Genomic DNA, 19,404 nt, shown 5'->3' on the forward strand with positions numbered 1-19,404 from the left:
ACCGTAGAATCAAGCGCTTGTTATTTTACCAAAATATATAACAAGTATTAACAATCAAACTCGAACATTTTAAAACGTAGGATAACTCAAATATCAAATATCGATCATTCTTCTATCAAATATAATTATTATCAGTATATAACAAACTGTATAACAAGTGATAACAATGTTTTAAAACGCAGAATATCTCAAATATCACATTCATCGCTCTCTTATCAAATATAATTATCACAAGTATATAATAAAATATATTTTCATCGGGTAATTATAAATATGTGAGATCAATGTGAGGTTGGAATTATGAATGATTTATGATGCATCCAATTATTCTTTGGACTACTATGGCAAAATCTTTGCGCATGAGGAACGAAGAAGCAATGTCACGTAGTGGCACGAGAAATGAGATATATATCGTTTTATTCGCATTTATTTATGATTTTTTGTCTGTCCATTAAATATATCGAAAATGATATGAACCGAGATATAAAAAAGACCGTAAAACCGCAAATAAACCGGACTAGTCGGGAGGATCACCTAGGATTCCGTTACTTTGTGAACAGAAACACGCGTAGCCGCCGCCGAATTGTGTCAGTTGATCAATCTAACTCTATTATTTGGTCGACAAATAGTTTATTTATTTCAATTTAATATAATTTTTTTTGATAAAGACAAATTTGTGAGAAAGAGTCTCACATGTCGTATTTTGTGAGATATGTCTCTTATTTAGGTCATCTATGAAAAATATTACTTTTTATGCTAAGAGTATTACTTTTTATTTTTAAAACAAGATAGGATTGACTCGTCATACAGATAAAGATTCGTGAGACCGTCTTACAAGAGTCCTACTTTTAATAAAATGAGTAAGGAATTTTAAACTAATTAAATTGGACATGATTTCGGCCCCAATAATGGCGGAGAAATGTGAATTAATTAGATTAGACACAACATATTCACGTAAATTAAAGCTGGGAGATATATCGAGACATGTCATGTGACAAATATGATCTATCATTAGGAAATATGATAACAAAAATTGATTAATATTATATGTATAATTAAATTTGTATAATAATTTTTACAACACATAAAATTTAATACAAGATGGGAGAAGAAGTACGTTTGTTACTTTCAGTAGTATTTTATAAGTAAAGTTATAATAATATTACCTCATTTTTTTAATTTTAAATGACTATTGCTTAATTTTTTTATTATTGTGTCATTATTGATGAACATAAATAAATATTCTTGATTTAATATGATGAACACAATTCAGGATTTTTTTCTCTCAAAAAATAAAAGAATTCAATCTTGAGCTTTAGATCAATCAGCACCATAGAGAAAACAAATTAATATTTGAATAAATATTTTCAAATTCAAATTTCTCAAGTACAAAAAGGTAGATTGATACAAATAAATAAACAAAAAGTTTCGTTGTTATTTATACTCATCTTATCTTTAAGATTGAAGCTTTTGTAAGACCACACAAATCTGCAAAACCCTTGCGTTTCTGCTCCTTTAACTATCTTGAGTTACTGTCCATAAATACGTAAAACGAGTCCCAGATGCCATCTGTAAGGAAAAAACATGTTAAATATGGTAGGGAATGGATGATAAGCTTCCTAACCTAACACATTCCATAGGCTTTTTCAGATGAAAAACGGTTTGATGGCTCACAATTTACACATTACACAAACACCTACAATGATCTGTTTCAGACAATGACTTGTGCCCATCTGACACCGTAACTAAATTTGGGACTAAGTCTTGGATTCGAGATACAATTGTGAAACCTCTCCCCCAGATAAAAGAAAATACCATCTAGGATTGGATCCCTTAATTTTGAGGAAGCAATGACAGCAAAACATGGATTGGGAAAATAGTGAGGAAAAAGAGGGTAATGTACCTGGTTGAAGGAGATGAATCAACTTTCTAGTTAGCGTGGTTCTACTCCAGCCATTTTCACCTATTTATATAATATATATATATATATACATCTATTCTGTTTTCCTTCTTCCGTTAGTGGATAAGATAAGCTCGAACAACCTCAACTATGGGGGCTTCACACATGGGACACTTCCCAGAGCCTTGGACCAAATCTTCTGCACATTTGGAACAGGTGCACATGTGTCCACATCTGTAAAAAAAAAAAACAGATGCTTGTTCTTAAAGAACCGAAGATGCAGCAAATGATACAAGCGAGGTAAGAAGTTTTTTACCTATATAGTAAGGAATCAATGTTGCTATCACAACACAGGCAGCAAATTCCTTTTCTTACAAAATCCCATTTAGATTCGTGGTGTAAAAAGTTGCTCTCCCATGAATCTGCCCCTGAGATAGATAGCATCCAATGGGACTGTGAGCATGGTCAAGATAAGGGGAAGACAAAACATTACGTGGCGATATATAGTTTATAAACTCAGAATATATAGTTTATAAACTCAGAAAACAAGGGCGGAGAATCATATCCAATAAATCTAATACGTTTTCATCTTTGCACCAAGGAAAAGACCCAAGTCCGGATTAGAGCATGGTAAGTCTTAGAAGAAAAGGACAATATAGCGGGCAACGCTCCTGAGGAAAAACCATATTAAAAATATCTTGACATTGTAACAGAACATTCGTACAAACTAGACACAAAGTACTTGCGTATTAGTTTATTTTTTTGTTTTACATTTTTCATTTGAAAAAGATTTTTCACAGTTATCTGTGTATTTTCGTGATATTATTTTCCCTTCAATTTTTTCAGTGGTAGTCGCCAACAAAATCAGAACCGGCTTAACCGAAACTCACCTCTCGAGACGATTGACTGATTTAACGCTGCAGAAACCTCTTGATGAACACTACGCTGCAACTGTATTTGCAACTCCATGCATGCTTCCAGCATACTCTGCATGTTATTCATCCTTTGCTGAAGCGTAGCCATATCAATCCTCAATTCGTTGATCACGTCCCACTCCTGATGCACATAAGCATGAAGAGATGTTGAAAAGTAGGGATGAAGCAAGGCATAATTCTTCTTATTATCGAGAGAATCAAAGACATGACGTCAGACTAAAGTTCACAAATCCAGTTCTACAATAGAGGATGCTTGAACATACAGTTCCCATATGCTGATTCGAGGTGATGTGCGGCCAATTTGCACCCGGTAACACCTCATCCCAAAGGGGCTGGGATGTGGTGATATGAATTGATGAGCGATCAAATTCGTTAATTTCAGAGCCATCAGATGGAGCCAAAGTTTGCTCCCCATTTAGCTGTTCCTGGTCTGGCTCAATCAAGGCAGGAGAAGACGTGGTGTCCGGTTCCCAATCACCAGAAGCATGACCTTGCCTTTCCACATGGTATTGTAGCACCTGGTCTAAGCTCTCACGGAAACCACTTCGGAGAAGGCTAGAGACTCGTCTCCTACAGCAGAAAGTAAAAGGAAACATTAGTTTTTTAAACAAAGATCGTGGACTGGGTGCAAGAAATCACTCGCTTACCAGCTGAAAAGCTCCCTAAGCTCCATGCTTTGAACATTATCGTCAGCAGGGAAATAAAATGTGTCCATGCTTCCAACAGATCCACTGACCTCTCCTGTCGGCACATCCAGCCAACTATCCACAGCTTCTTGAAAATTGTGATTTGGCCAGAATTCACGCGCCCCTTGTATTTGATCTTGCCCATCATAAGACGTTTCCCGAAGCCATTGATTACCAGTTGTATCTACCCTGCTAGCATCTGTCCATTCTGTAAATGCAACACCCGTTAGCTGGTGCCATGAGTTGTTATCGATCCCGATTTCCGAGTCTTGAGCTTCTTCCTCTAGAGTTAAAGCATCTTGTCTATCAAATGCTTCATTAGTGTTCCCTTCCATATCAGCAGTGTCACCAGCCACTCCATGAACACGACTTTCATCACTTGGTTCATAATGTTCATGCAAAACTTCAAGGGGTCCACTGTAATTTATTTCAACATATTCGAGTGACGGTTCATTATTGACAACGGCATCGCTCTGGCCAAAACGGCTACTATGCTCACTTGCCTCACTGTCAAATGTCGGCTGCTCAGCACCACGAGAACTTTCTATGCCCAGAGACACTTCTGCATTTCCATCATGATCCAGAGCTGAATCCTCTACTTCAGTTACTCTTGATGCAAATTCATGCTGACTTCTGTTTTCATCTGCATCTATTTCCGATACAGATGCTGTGTGAGTCTCAGGAGTCACCCCTCTGATGCATGTAGACTCCGCCTCACAGTTAGTTTCATCACTTAAAGAGGAACTAGCCTCAGCACTGTTCCCCAGAATGGAAGTTGAATTGTGCAATTTGGAGAGGAATCCGTCCCTACAGCAACAGATTATAAATAGAAACTTAGTATAGAAATTTGAATATAGAAGTGTATCAAAAAGATAATAATTTTAATGAGATTAAGAGACAAAGTCCAGTAACTGTGCTGGTTTAAAACCGAAGACATAACATTGGATAATGTAAGTATGCTTCAGCTATAAACTATTACCTAAAATTCGGCACCAAACTCCATGCAGCATCTCTCAACAAGACGATGCACTAAATATTTTTTTTATTAATCAGTTAAATTGACGCCAGTGACGAGCAATCCAATTTATATTATAGAAATAGAACAAGATATTGCGGTGCTAAAAGTTGGTAGAGAAGAAACTGATTCTAACCACATGGCCACCACTTGAAAAAGTATACAAAAAGACAATGAAAAAGAGTAGATTCAATTTAGAGTTTTGTTCAAACCATAATTCCAAGCATAAATCTTTACAATATTTATATCCAAGCATGCGTAATGAGGGCATAGATAATGTGAGCATATCATAGATATTTGATGGTATCTTGAGAAAAGATACAAACCTTTATGTAGGATAAAAATCTATATGGAAATAAGTCGGAATGAAACCTAAAATGTAATGGTGGATCCTAATTGCCAATAACTAACTCAATAATCTCTCTCGATCTCGATCTCGATCTCGATCTCGATCTCGATCTCGATCTGTCACATTCACTTTTTCAACATGAACAAGCATATAGCATTAAAATATGCATATTCACAAATGGTTATCATCGTCTTATATGAAAACAATAACAGAGCATGTTCATACAACGAAAGTTCGGGACAGAATGCAGACTAAAGCGAAAAAATCCATAACACCAAGTTAATTACCTGAGATCAGAAACTGTGCTTCTTTGCCTTAGCAAACCCAGTTCAGTTGCAGCCATGGAAGAAGGTCTCTTATCTGTGATCAATATTTCATTTCTTAAAAACCTACCTCTTAGTAATGCCTGCAAAATGACGAAGATTAATGAGACAAAACTATAATTCTCGTTTTTAGACACAATCAAATCACCCCAAATAGTCGCATGATATAGCAGAAAATACAGGAAAATCAAATATGTGATGCTAAAGTTATCTAGCACACATCAAATGACCTTAACCGTCACACATATAAAGCAGGTTTTTGGTTGTTAACTAAATATCAGTTTCATGTACATCCAAAATACAAATCTAAAAAGACAAACAATGTAAATTCATAAGTTTTGCGAAATACTTAGCCTCTATTCGGAAAATATTTCACCTGAATGCGATTGCGGTGGGCAAAATCTGACACCGGCCTCTGTTCAGATAAATCCTGAAGTTCTCTATTCCTTTCGCTCTGAGCCCTCAGAAGAAGATCAAGAAGAGTCTGTCTACCGCACAATCTTTGAACAGGCCTACGGGCACCAATCTCAGGACGAGTAATCCCGTGTCCATCCTGCGACTGCTCAATTTGAGAATCAACTTCAGCAACTTCATCTCCAAGAGATCCATTATTGTTTCCATGCCGAGCAACGGTTTGCACCCATTCCTTGATGATTCTAACTCTTTCACGAACATTCTCACCGAGGCATTGTTCTCCTGTATTATTGTTCAAAGGAAATCCATCAGGTGAATGACCCTTAGCACCATTGTTCATCCATTCCCGAAAAACTTGCCTCACTCTTTCACGTTCTATATCTCCCAAATCACTAGATTGTCCTGATATAATACTGTCGCTATCTTCAAGATTCGTCTCTGAACGTGTCAATATCCTCCCATGATTCTCACTCTCATCAGCAGATTCAGAGGTATCATCCCCATTATCACTCCCTTGTGCAACAGAAGCTACAATACTTGTGCAGTCGGAATCTGAACCATTGCTTCTCCGGTGCCTTTGTCTATTGGAAGGACTCACCACATGCTCATCCTCAAGCTCCCGCCACATTTGTAATAGTGAGGATGCCCTAGTACTGGGCCTAATTTGCGGTTCCTCCCAGAGGCTCGACCCTGAAGACTGGGACTCCACAAATAAAGGGCCAAAAGCGGATACATTGTGCAATCCCGCAACAGCCATTTTTTGAGTTACACTGATTTTGACGAGAATTACAATCCCAATCGTGATGGCGTCTTTAGGTCCTCGGGATTATAAATCAGAACATAATTTATAAAAATATTTTAAGGTGCACCGGACCTTAAGCCATTTCATATCATCGTGTCCGTGATTCCCATGACGCACAAGAAAAATATATCAAGACCAATGACTGCCTGCAGAAGATTTTTAAACATAAATCAGTCAATATGAATGAGATCTCAAGGTAAAAGTTCAAACAATTCCTGCTGGTTATTTAGCAAGGAAATCTTATATACCCACAAAACTGAAACTTTATTAAAAGCAAAATAGAAAAGGTCGTGACTAGCAGATCTATCTTGTCCCTAACCAATGTCTATTCATCCAAAGCAAAAGGTGTACGAAAAGCAACTGCCAACACTTGGAATTTCCGACAATCTCAAACTCGATATACCTTTAAAAATTCCAAATGGGTCAGAGGATTTAAATGGTAATAAATTAACTAATACAACCCAAATCCCACTTTCCAAGGAAAATCCCACCAAATCAAAATCAAACCAACGATTCACCATACATATAAATGAAAAAAACTACAAAACAAACTGAAGCAAACGCATAAAATCTGCATCGAATGAATTGTAATAAAATCAAACAGCAGTAAAAATCATGAAATTAAAATATAATAAGATTTTCACCAATATCTGCAATCAAGACAAGAAATTTACTCATACCTTCCTGCAACTATCATCCGGACCTGTTTCCTCCCACTCAATTGCAATCTAGAGAGAGAGAATCAGTGGCGGAGCAAATTCATCAAGAGAGAAGAGTGTATTATTATGGAATAATAATGGCAAACGTGGAAACGTTTCACGTCAGCGGCGTCATTTCCTGGATTTGTCTAACCTCGGAAATTTTGCCGCAACTCCAACGCCTGTCTCCTTTACACCCTTAAAGAAAATTACTTTCTGTTCGCAGTCCACTTCTTTTTCAAAATTTCGAAATAACCCCTGAATTCTTTAATTAGTGGTCAGTAGAATACATTGATTGTGGTGGGTCATTTATTAATCTTTTTATGTTCATTAATGGATTTCAATTTTATTTCACGATCGCATTTATTTAATTTGGAAAAAAATTCTAAAAAATAGAAGAAAGAAAGAAATAGTCAGCAGAAATTGAATCGAATTAAAACTTTTACCATCTTTTTAATGGTTTGAAACAAAACAACAATTACCAACATTTACGTAACAGAAGAGATGGTTAGAAATTTCATATTAATTGGATTAAATTCTGGGAGTTATATATATGGATTCAGACAATTCTCCTTTTGAACTAGCCTTTGAGGTTGATTATGTTCAAGTCTCAATCTTAACATGATATCAGGACTCAAACTTGCCATTATATGTTGGACTGCTCTATGGATCACTCGATAATATAAACTTCACACTCCAATTGTTCATTCTTGGAAGTGAAAGGTATGTTAAATATCTAATATCGATTGGATTAATTTTTTAGAGCTCCATATATTGACTTGGACAATGTTCCAAGTCATTTGAATTAAGTTTTATTGGGAGTTATATATAATGATTTGGACAATCTTCTCAGGCATATTTGGTGTGTAAGATAAAATAACTAATTGGATTGATGACAAAACTTAAGGTAAGGATATATAATGTGTAGTGATTAAGAATGTTTTGTTTGGTAAGATTTTAATGAGAATGATAAATTTTATATTTTTTGTTGTTGAGACAAAAATACCCTAAACTAACATTGATGACAATTTGGTACATAAAATGATATTTGTAGCAATGTTTTCAAAATCATGTGGGTAAAATGATAATTTATGTTATATTTTAGGAATTGAATTCTCAATCCTCTCAAAACAATGGGATGTCTTTTCACCCAAATAAGTTTTTTTTTTTATCATGTGTTCTTGAATAAAAAAATGAGACAAACACATGTTTAACAATCTATCTTTTGCTTATCACTCATACCAAACATACCCTCACTTGATCTACTTTTTAGGATTTTTTTAAATTCAAATATCAATCTTAACATAAGAAGTTGGGTTGAGTCTAAATCCTAATCTAAACAGCTATCAAATCATATTAGATTTTATTTTAATTGTGGACAATAATTAAAAAAAATACATGGATTTCAACCCATTAATATTTTTTAAGCAAGCAACTATATATTATTTTAAGCATAAATTGTTGGAATTTTTGGGGCCATAGATGTAATTATAAATGTTTGCATGTCATCAATTAAATAAGTCATAAATTTATGTGGTCTAATTTAGAATAAGAATTGACTTGAGGACTTAAATGTCATGATATTATTGTGTGGATACCATATATGATATTTCTGATTTGTTGAAGGGCCAAATTAGAAATAGTGAAACTTGTTTAATTATAAATAAGGGTTATGTTCCCAATCTGCATATAACGTTTAAGTTTTTTGTATCCCATCTACAAAAACTCTCTGGCTTAAAGAAAATCTGCAGATTGAAGATCATCACCGAAAATCGACTGCAAACTCATGGATTCCGGTACGCTTCCGCAATTATGATTAATATATATGTTATTTCTTGAGAATTTAATAGTATTTGAGGATTGTGTGTTGAGATATGGATCCAATCGATTTCTTCAATTGGTATCAGAGCCTCTATTTCAAATTCTTAAGAAAGTATATTGCTCTTGTTTTATTGATTCGTTTTTTGCTTCGGTGTATATATTTGCGTCATGAATTTCACCGAATTCTGGAAATTATAATTATAATTTCTATTACAATTAATCTGATTATCTTCGCCGATCATGCGATGACAAATTTTTTTTGGGCGTAATCATGGACTCTCGGATCGGTGAATTATTTTATTTTTTTTTCCTTTCCTTTCAATATTATGTTGATTGGTCGACAAATATCGATGAATCTGTATCTTTCTCTTACTTACATGATTTCGGTATTTTACATTAAAGATTTTCTCTGATTCATGGTTTGTGCGGTGATTGTATACAAATATTTTTTTATTTGTTTCTTTCCAAAATTAAGTAAACCAATGCATAATTATTAAGGGAACAGTCGGTGGAAACAAATTTTTTTCTTTTCTTCCAAATGATTGAATCGGTGCTGTTGGTTTTTCATGGCATATTGAAACGGTTAATGACATGATTATGTGTTTACAATTTTGTTTTCCTTCAAAACGAAATTGAATCGGTATGTCGGTTGGAAAATCATTAGTTTGATTGTTTAACTTCAATTCCAAATTTTTTATTACGGTTTTGTGATAACCGCTCTTATTTGTCACAAATTGATTAAAATATATTGTTTAATTATTTGTATAATATTTCATGGTATTTGATTAAACTTTTGTTCGGTTGAATATCATGGTTCTTTGATATTTGATTTTTCAAATAAATTGGGTTTCAATTATATGTCACCAAAGTGATTTACTATAATTGTCACTTATTTTTTATTTGAGATATTAGGATATTATCAAGGTTTTAAATAAAGTGCAAATGAATATATTTATGTGAGTGTTGATCGACCCAAAGGAAGATTTATATTTGACAAAGTGATTCATTTGCTTGTGATAATGAACATGTAACAATTATAAAGTTTTAGTTGTTTATTTTTGTGAAAATATTAAATCTATCCAAAGATAGATTTCTTGTTTGTCATACATTATTGTTAATGTTTGATTATTGCAACAAGAGTACCACTTGCATATAATATTATTGTCCAAAGATTTAATATTGATATTGCACTAGGTATCTTGAGATGGTATTTGCCATTTATTTTAATTTCTTTGAGATTAGAGCATGTTAATTATGTTATTATTTTTATGTTCTCTTTTCAGCAAAAGTTGCTACTATATCTGCTAATCTAAGTTCAGTGCCGATCCTTAATGGGACAAATTTTAAGGATTGGAAAGAGAACATTCTTATTGTTCTTGGCTGCATGGATCTAGATCTTGCGATCAGGACAGAGCAACCTGCCGCTCTTACGGATTCTAGTTCCTCTGAACAGAGGTCTATATGTGAGAGGTGGGATCGCTCTAACCGCATGAGTCTTATGATCATCAAACGCGGCATACCTGAGGCTTTTAGAGGTGCGGTGTCCGACAGTGTCACCAAAGCTAAGGATTATCTCGATGAGATTGAGAAGCGCTTTGCCAAAAGCGATAAGGCGGAAACAAGCACGATTCTGAAGAGCTTGATTTCCATGAAATATAAAGGCAAGGGAAATATCCGAGAATATATTATGGAAATGTCTCACCTTGCATCGCAGTTGAAGGCACTTAATCTTGAATTGTCGGAAGACATGCTTGTTCATTTAGTGCTGATTTCTCTTCCAAATCAATTTAGTCAGTTCAAGATCAGTTATAACTGTCAAAAGGAGAAATGGTCTCTTAATGAGCTCATTTCTTATTGTGTTCAAGAGGAAGAGAGATTGAAGCAAGACAAGACTGAAAGTGCACATTATGCAAGTACCTCTAAAGATAAGGACAAGAAAAGAATGAATGAGGCTGTTAAAGGTCCATATGCAAAGAAACAAAAGCAAGATAAGGACAAGAAAGGTTGTTTCTTCTGTGATAAGGATGATCATGTCAAGAAAGATTGTCCTAAGTACCATGCATGGCGTGCAAAGAAAGGTACATTTTCAAGTTTGGTATGTTCTGAAGTAAATTTAGCTTCAGTACCAAGAAACACTTGGTGGTTAGATTCCGGTGCTACTACTAATATAAGTGTTTCAATGCAGGGTTGCCTGAGCTGCCGAAAGCCAAATGATGCTGAAAGATGCATTTATGTAGGTGATGGCAAGTCGGTCAAAGTGGAAGCAATAGGGCATTTTAGATTGTTATTAAGTACTGGTTATTATTTGGATTTAATAGATACTTTTGTTGTACCATCGTTTAGACGGAACTTAATTTCTGTTTCTAGTTTGGACAAATTAGGATATTGTTGTTCATTTGGAAACAATATGTTTAGGTTATCTATTAATTCTAATGTTGTTGGAACTGGTTCACTTATAATTTATGACAATCTATATATGCTTGATACAAATGCTTCTTATATTGAAACCCTAAATGTGGAATCACGTGGTACTAAGCGTAAATTTAATAATGAAAACTCTGGTGCATTATGGCACAAGCGATTAGGGCACATCTCTAGAAATAGAGTTGAACGACTTGTATCAGATGGAATTTTGAACTCCATTGATTTTACAGACTTAAACAATTGTGTCGAATGCATCAAAGGCAAACAGACCAAAAGAAAGAAAGAGGGTGCATATAGAGCTACTGAGGTATTGGAATTGATACATACAGATATTTATGGACCATTTCCAACATCTTCTTGGAATGGTCAACAATATTTTGTATCATTCATTGATGATTACTCTAGATATGCATACTTATTTCTTATCCATGAAAAATCACAGACATTGGACGTTTTCAAGTCATTTAAGACTGAAGTCGAGAATCAACTCGACAAAAGAATTAAGAAAGTCAGATCTGATCGTGGTGGTGAATATTACGGTAGAAATGACGGTTCAGGGGAACAACGTCCAGGACCTTTTGCTCAATACCTAGAGGAATATGGAATCGTCCCGCAATACACCATGCCAGGCTCACCAAGCATGAATGGTGTAGCTGAACGACGAAATAGGACTCTTAAGGATATGGTAAGAAGTATGATCAGTCATTCAACCTTACCAGAGTCACTCTGGGGAGAAGCATTAAAAACAGCAACTTACATTCTAAATAGAGTACCAACTAAAGCAGCTATTAAAACACCTTATGAACTTTGGACAGGGCGAAAGCCAAGTCTAAAACATTTTCATATTTGGGGATGTCCAGCTGAGGCTAGACCATATCGACAGTATGAAAAGAAACTTGACTCCAGAACAGTCAGTAGCTACTTTATTGGGTATTCTGAGCGATCAAGGGGCTATAAATTTTATGATCCCAAAGTAAAGAATATATTTGAGACGGGAACTGCAGTATTTTTTGAGGATATTGAGTTTGGGGGGAAGAATAAAATAACAGACTTTGTCTTCGAGGAGGAATTTGATCCAAATACTCTTCAAGAGGAAATGGTTCATATTCCTATGATTGATACTGATAATGTTCAGGATTGTATTCCTGTCATTGATCAAGATATGATACAAGAACAACAAGACATTGTCAATCAAGTTCCAATCGAACAAACTCAACAACCTCAAGAACCAGCGTCTGAAGAACAAGTGTCTTTACGAAGGTCCACTAGAGAAAGGAAGAGCGCTATTCCGGATGATTACATAGTGCTACTCCAAGAACATGAGGAAAATGATGGTATGACGGAGAATGATCCAATCAACGTTCGTCAAGCCATGCAAGATTCAAATTCTCAAAAGTGGGCCGAGGCAATGAGTGAGGAGTATAAGTCAATGCAAGACAATAAAGTTTGGGAACTTGTCCCATTACCAGAAGGTGTGAAACCCATTGGTTGTAAGTGGATTTTCAAAACCAAACGGGATTCAAAAGGTAATGTGGAGAGGTACAAAGCACGTCTTGTAGCTAAAGGCTATACTCAAAAATATGGGATTGACTTTAAAGAGACCTTCTCTCCAGTTTCATCGAAGGACTCTTTTAGGACAATCATGGCACTTGTTGCACACTTTGATATGGAACTTCATCAGATGGATGTCAAGACAGCTTTTCTCAATGGAGACATTGAGGAAACAATCTATATGGTGCAACCAAAACACTTTGTATTTGGAAATCCAAAGAATATGGTTTGCAAACTTAAGAAGTCCATCTATGGGTTAAAGCAAGCTTCTCGTCAATGGTACCACAAGTTTCATCAAGTAATTATCTCATTTGGTTTTGAGGTAAATGTAGTAGATGATTGTGTGTATCATAAGTTCAGTGGGAGTAAACATATATTTCTGGTTTTATATGTGGATGACATTTTGCTTGCCACAAACGATATAGGCATGTTGAACGATACCAAGAAATTTCTCTCTAGACATTTTGAAATGAAAGATCTTGGTAACGCCTCTTTTGTATTAGGAATCCAAATACATCGAGATCGTTCTCAAGGTATTCTTGGATTATCGCAAAAGAGCTATATCGATAAGGTACTTAAAAGATTTGGCATGCAAGATTGTAAGCCAGGTAATACCCCGGTCGCTAAAGGAGACAAGTTTAGTCTTAAACAGTGCCCTAAAGGAAGCCTCGAGATTCAAGAAATGCAAAAGATTCCCTATGCTTCGGCTGTAGGAAGTCTTATGTATGCTCAAGTTTGTACGCGTCCAGATATTGCGTACATTGTTGGAGTGTTGGGCAGATATTTAAGCAACCCAGGAATGGATCACTGGAAAGCAGCCAAAAGAGTAATGAGATATCTAAAGAGAACCTGTGATTACATGCTCACATATAAGAGGTCGAATAATCTTGAGATCATGGGATATTCGGACTCTGATTTCGCGGGATGCCAAGATAGCATGAGATCCACTTCAGGCTATGTATTTCTATTGGCTGGCGGAGCTATCTCTTGGAGAAGTGCCAAACAAGCACTAACAGCTTCTTCCACCATGGCGGCTGAATTTATAGCATGTTACGAGGCATCTAATCATGCAATATGGCTGAGGAATTTTGTCACCGGGCTGCGTATTCTAGAAGAGGTTGAAAGACCATTGAAATTGTTTTGTGACAATAGATCAGCTGTATTGTATTCCAACAATAATAGGAGCTCGACAAAATCGAAACATATCGACATCAAGTTCCTTGTTGTGAAAGAAAGAGTACAAAGTGGACAGATTTTGATAGAACACATAGGAACAAACTCTATGATAGCAGATCCTTTTACGAAGGGTTTGCCACCCAGTGTTTTCCATGAGCACACTGCTCATATGGGTGTTATTCAGTTTGATGAAGTCTAGATCTAGTGGGAGTTTGTACTTTATATTTTATGTTTGGTTATGTTGTTCGAACTTATGTATTTGGATATTTTCTGATCAGAAATAAAGTTCATTGTTTACTTTACACTTTGTCTAACTGAAGTTAAGGTTTTGATCTCACTTTGGTAAAGTAGGAACAGTTGAAAATTGACATGAATAGATCACCTTGCATGTAATTTTCATGCCACACATTCATGATTGATCTATGTCATTTGATTGTATTGATATGTGTGACCATTGATGGTTCAGTTGTGATAGATACAACAAAGACTCCATTGATCCTATGTCGATATAATTAATGGACGAGATTGTTTAAGAAGTCTTATGGTTGTGATGACAAAAGTTTTGAGCTCGTTAAGTTTAACACATTTACAAGTTTACACATATGGCCCAGTGGGAGATTGTTGGAATTTTTGGGGCCATAGATGTAATTATAAATGTTTGCATGTCATCAATTAAATAAGTCATAAATTTATGTGGTCTAATTTAGAATAAGAATTGACTTGAGGACTTAAATGTCATGATATTATTGTGTGGATACCATATATGATATTTCTGATTTGTTGAAGAGCCAAATTAGAAATAGTGAAACTTGTTTAATTATAAATAAGGGTTATGTTCCCAATCTGCATATAACGTTTAAGTTTTTTGTATCCCATCTACAAAAACTCTCTGGCTTAAAGAAAATCTGCAGATTGAAGATCATCACCGAAAATCGACTGCAAACTCATGGATTCCGGTACGCTTCCGCAATTATGATTAATATATATGTTATTTCTTGAGAATTTAATAGTATTTGAGGATTGTGTGTTGAGATATGGATCCAATCGATTTCTTCATAAATGACTCCTCAAACTTGAACAAAGTTTAATTGTTTTTATAATTTACGTGTATATTTTATGTTGGGGTGGACGCGATGATTAAGTCCCAGATAAGCTTATTACTATTATTATTTAATAATCACAAGCTTTTGTTTTTGGCAGAAGGGAAAAAAAAAAAAAAAGAGAGCTGCTTTATATTAGGGAACTCAAGTGATTTGAGTCTTAATGTAAGAATAAGAAACACATTCTTATTCAATAGTTACAGCAGATTTGTTTACAATATAAAATTTGCGAAAATTATTTATTAAATAAAAACGTATGTAAACTATATGTCTGTTCTTCAATAGTTCCATTCTTGCTTGCTCAACTAGGGCTGCAAACGAATCGAACATGTTCGCGAGTTTTTCGAGCCGGCTCGATAAATATTCGATTCGTATTCGAACTTATCGAATTTGAGCCGAACTCGAACACGTTCGAACATTTTTTCGAGCCGAACTCGAGCCCAAATTATTTTGTTCGATAGCTCGCGAATAGTTCGCGAGCCTTAATATTTTATTAATATAATATAATTATATATATATATACATTTCGAATATTTCGAGCATTTCGAGCTTTCAAACCTTAATATCCGAGCAATAATTCGAATAGTTCACGAATATATTCGAATATTTCGAGCCGAACTCGAACTCGAACTTCATTTCGAGCCGAGCTCGAGCCCAAATATTTGAAATTATCGAACTTCGAATCGAGCTCGAACTCGAATATACCTATTTCGAGCCGAATTCGAGCCTGACTTTTTTACTATTATTCGGCTCGATTCGGTTCGTTTGCACCCCTATGCTCAACTGGAGTGTTGGCCATGCATCATAGTTTAAATATATCACATTATTCGAGAAATCTTAGATATCGTCGAAGTAAAAGATCGTTAAAAAAGACGCTCTAGTATATTGTAGATTTTTATACAAATTAGACTTTTATAATTATATATATATAATATATATAATTATATTTATATATGATTAACTCAATAACGAATGTTTGGTGAGAAGAATATATATATAATAGATAGTATAGAAAGAGATTAATGATTAAATTCCATGCATAAATATACAAACTGAAGTGAGGAAAGCACAACACGACAATATTATTAGTCAGACTATGTCCTCAAGCTTTCACCTTTATTCAAATGTGAAATTATTATTTAAAGTCTTCATCTCTTGTAAGTAGCTCCCCATTTTTTGGCAAACATGAATCGTGTTTAAAGTCGTAATAAAGTGTGACGAAATAGCAAAGATAGCCGATAGGACTGAACAGAAGTGAGATTTAGTGTGTGTGTGAGTGTGTATATATATATATATATATATATATATATATATATATAGCAGACATGAATCGTGCGTAAAAGCCATATCATGATAAGACCAAAAGAATTCTGGGAAATTGAAAAGGAGTTGCCGACACAATAACGTCCATTCTTATGAGTTGATTTGGAATTTTTGTTTACTTGAAAGTAATTTTAACTTTCAGAAAAATTGAAAGCCATATTTTCATTTTATATTTAAAAAAAATATAAACTGATTTTAGGGAATTATGCGCGATGCATGTTATAAAAGAAGAGATCAAATCATATCTTCATTTCTCGATCGTAAACTATATGCATTAATGACTAAAAAAAATTAAGGAGATTTGATACCTTTTAGATGAGCTCACTAGAGTTAGGCTCAAACCAACCAAGGTGGAAAGCCCATCAAGAGACTAAGGTTAGGCCCAAACCAGCCAAGTTGGAAGGTTTATCACGAACCCAAGTATTTTCTTATAAATATCAAGTTTTGGTGTCTAATTTATTCATTCACTATATTATTTTTCAGCAGCATCTTTAGCTGCTCTCCTCTTATATCTTAAGTCTCAGAGAGTTGGAGGGGCTACGTCGGGACACTCTCCCGGCTCTCTCCTAACGATCTTTTTTCGTGATTTCAAGCTTAGAACCAATTCGAAGCATGCGTTTAGACTAGCGTTACCAGTTGGAACCAAACCCTAAATTTCAGTGAGTATCAAGATTAATACAATAATGCTATATCGGTTAATTTGAATATATATTTATAATTTTGATGTGTTGCACACTTATGTAGTCATCGATTAAATAATACTTATATATTCGATGTACCATCACATCTAATACGTAAGTGTTATCTCATTAGTACACAAATAAGTGTACATGAGCATACATAATACAATATATCAAAACTATATTTATATATATATATATATATATATATATATATATATATTTTTCTCTAAATATATATATATATTTACATATTTCTGAAATTTTATATTTATTTTTTTCTAAATATAAAGTATCGTCTCTCTCTTACAGGTTTCTCCCTCAATTTATCGAATCTCGATTCTCGAGTCTTTATATCATATTTCTGACAGAGAGACTCCGTGCAAATTTAAGTTTGAATGTGGAGGAACTAAAGCAAATTAACCGGATTTTAAATATACTTTCCGAATTACAAAATAACCCGAACTGAATAAATAAATTTATGAAGAAACACACAAAAATAATCACTTCCCAAACAGAATAAATAACACTCGAGAACAATAATTTATAAGATAATAACATATATTGGAGAATTAATCCACATCCACGTCACACTGAACCCTCTGAAACCCCTTGGAACTGGTAAACGGAACCCTCAAGGATTCACAAAGAACCTTAAGCTTGCGATGAATCTTGAAAACCCCAATCTTGAATCTTATTTTAGCCCTGATTTTCACATCCAAGTCCGCATCGCCAGAGGCCCGATCCACTTTCAAATCCCGGGCCACGGCCCCATAAACCTTCTGATTCTTAGCAGCCAAATGCAAGTCCAAATGCGTCACATTTCTCCTTGGTTGATAAAACGGAGCAAAACCACCGACCGACAGAATCTGATCCTCGTACAACACCGAAACGTCGATCCTGTCGTAATACAAGGAGACCCTTTTGTTAGGATTGTTCGCTCGGAGCACGAAGTGGAAGTTTGCGTTTAGGACGTCGTTTGTCAGGTTGTAGGCACTGATGGAGCCGTGCTCCATCGAATATTTCAATCTTCTTGGCTGGACAGATACCCAGATGATGATGACAACTAGAATAGTTAAAATAATCAAGCCTAGAGCGGTAAGAGCGATGCATCGCATTAGCCAAGAATGTTGTGGTCGCCCCACCGGCTGCGGCTGCTGCTGCTGCTGCTGCTGCTGTGGCGGTGCCATGGGTGCCAAGGGGTTTGATGTATTAGTGTGATATAATTGTGTCGATGTTTAAGGATAGGGATATTGTTTTATACAAGTGAAGGGAATTATACAGCTATATTATGTTATATTCTATCCTGTTTGTAGTGGCAATATTTATTTATCACTTTAAGATTTCTTGTACGAAACTCAAGAGATCTACGAGTCTTAGAAGGGAAAAAGGGAGCTGGGTTTCGCATGTGAATATTCTTTTCTTGCAGAGTTTGAAGATTTCTTTGCTGTGGAAGTTTAGGAATCTAATTCTCAATTAGTGAGTTGATGATGTTCTTCATTGCTTTCAACTCAAGGTATTCCCATTTGAAAGAAATTGTTGCGTTTGCGATATGCTATATATAATTGAATTGCTTACGACGACGCACGTAAAACTTTTTAGTATATTTTCAATTATTATCTATCATTAGGCCATTTCTCAACTATATCTTCTATTTTTCATCCTCTATCTTCTAAAATAGAGATCTGTTATCTCTATTTTAAAAAATAATATATCCGTTTCACAAATACGACCCGTGAGACCGTCTCACACAAGTTTTTGTCATTTTTAAAAACCTTCTCCAACCCTTATCCTCTAAAAATATTTCAAAATACTCCAGTTCTTTTTTTTATTTTAAAAAACACACACACATATAATTATATAATTACATATAATATATAACCGAACTTAATTAATTCGATAAACATAATTCAATAAGACATGTATTAAACTCAATTTATTATCATCTAAAAAAATCGCATGGTTATCTAGTTAAATAAATTAAATAGACAATAAGTTTTTCTAACAAATTATGTTATTAATTTTTGTGATCATTATCTTGTTTATTATTTCCATTTCATGATTATTATAAACAATAGAGTTATAAATAATTCATGAAAATAATAAAAAATTAAAATAAATTAACTATGTATAAAAAATTATTTAACATTAAAATTAATTAATTAAATAATTTGAAATATAATAATATAAAATGGAGTAAAACAAAT

At 34.6% G+C, this 19,404-nt stretch overlaps 3 protein-coding genes across 3 annotated transcripts; 1 reads left to right on the top strand and 2 right to left on the bottom strand.

Annotated features, from left to right (window-relative positions):
• Positions 1-1,336: 1,336 nt before the first annotated feature.
• Positions 1,337-7,295, bottom strand: LOC140808964 (uncharacterized). Its single transcript, XM_073166372.1, has 10 exons — positions 7,105-7,295; positions 6,500-6,570; positions 5,585-6,396; positions 5,173-5,291; positions 3,483-4,328; positions 3,099-3,405; positions 2,791-2,956; positions 2,217-2,328; positions 1,904-2,134; positions 1,337-1,569 (listed from the first exon to the last, which is right to left on the bottom strand). Exons 2-9 carry the CDS (start codon positions 6,504-6,506, stop codon positions 2,017-2,019), a joined length of 2,487 nt encoding a protein of 828 aa, XP_073022473.1. The 5' UTR covers positions 6,507-6,570; positions 7,105-7,295; the 3' UTR covers positions 1,337-1,569; positions 1,904-2,016.
• A 1,288-nt stretch (positions 7,296-8,583) lies between these two features.
• Positions 8,584-11,264, top strand: LOC140809781 (uncharacterized). The gene is made up of 3 exons (XM_073167504.1): positions 8,584-8,918; positions 10,227-11,021; positions 11,129-11,264. The coding sequence occupies exons 1-3, from the start codon at positions 8,909-8,911 to the stop codon at positions 11,155-11,157; spliced, it is 834 nt and encodes a 277-aa protein (XP_073023605.1). The 5' UTR covers positions 8,584-8,908; the 3' UTR covers positions 11,158-11,264.
• A 6,343-nt stretch (positions 11,265-17,607) lies between these two features.
• LOC140809463 (NDR1/HIN1-like protein 10) lies at positions 17,608-18,480 on the bottom strand. Its single transcript, XM_073167097.1, has one exon. It carries the CDS (start codon positions 18,385-18,387, stop codon positions 17,770-17,772), a length of 618 nt encoding a protein of 205 aa, XP_073023198.1. The 5' UTR covers positions 18,388-18,480; the 3' UTR covers positions 17,608-17,769.
• Positions 18,481-19,404: the final 924 nt, after the last annotated feature.

This window comes from Primulina eburnea, chromosome 13 (assembly GCF_022965805.1).
Source record: "Primulina eburnea isolate SZY01 chromosome 13, ASM2296580v1, whole genome shotgun sequence".
Lineage (NCBI taxonomy): Eukaryota > Viridiplantae > Streptophyta > Magnoliopsida > Lamiales > Gesneriaceae > Primulina > Primulina eburnea.

Excerpts from the sequence above, each read along its gene's own strand:
- LOC140809781 (XM_073167504.1), top strand. Across the intron at positions 11,022-11,128 it reads TGCATGGCGTGCAAAGAAAG|GGTTGCCTGAGCTGCCGAAA; the intron begins GTACATTTTCAA and ends GTTTCAATGCAG.
- LOC140809463 (XM_073167097.1), bottom strand. The coding sequence starts at position 18,387 with ATGGCACCGCCACAGCAGCAGCAGCAGCAGCAGCAGCCGCAGCCGGTG.
- LOC140808964 (XM_073166372.1), bottom strand. Across the intron at positions 3,406-3,482 it reads CTTAGGGAGCTTTTCAGCTG|GAGACGAGTCTCTAGCCTTC; the intron begins GTAAGCGAGTGA and ends TTTCTGCTGTAG. Across the intron at positions 2,957-3,098 it reads CGAATCAGCATATGGGAACT|GAGTGGGACGTGATCAACGA; the intron begins GTATGTTCAAGC and ends TATGTGCATCAG.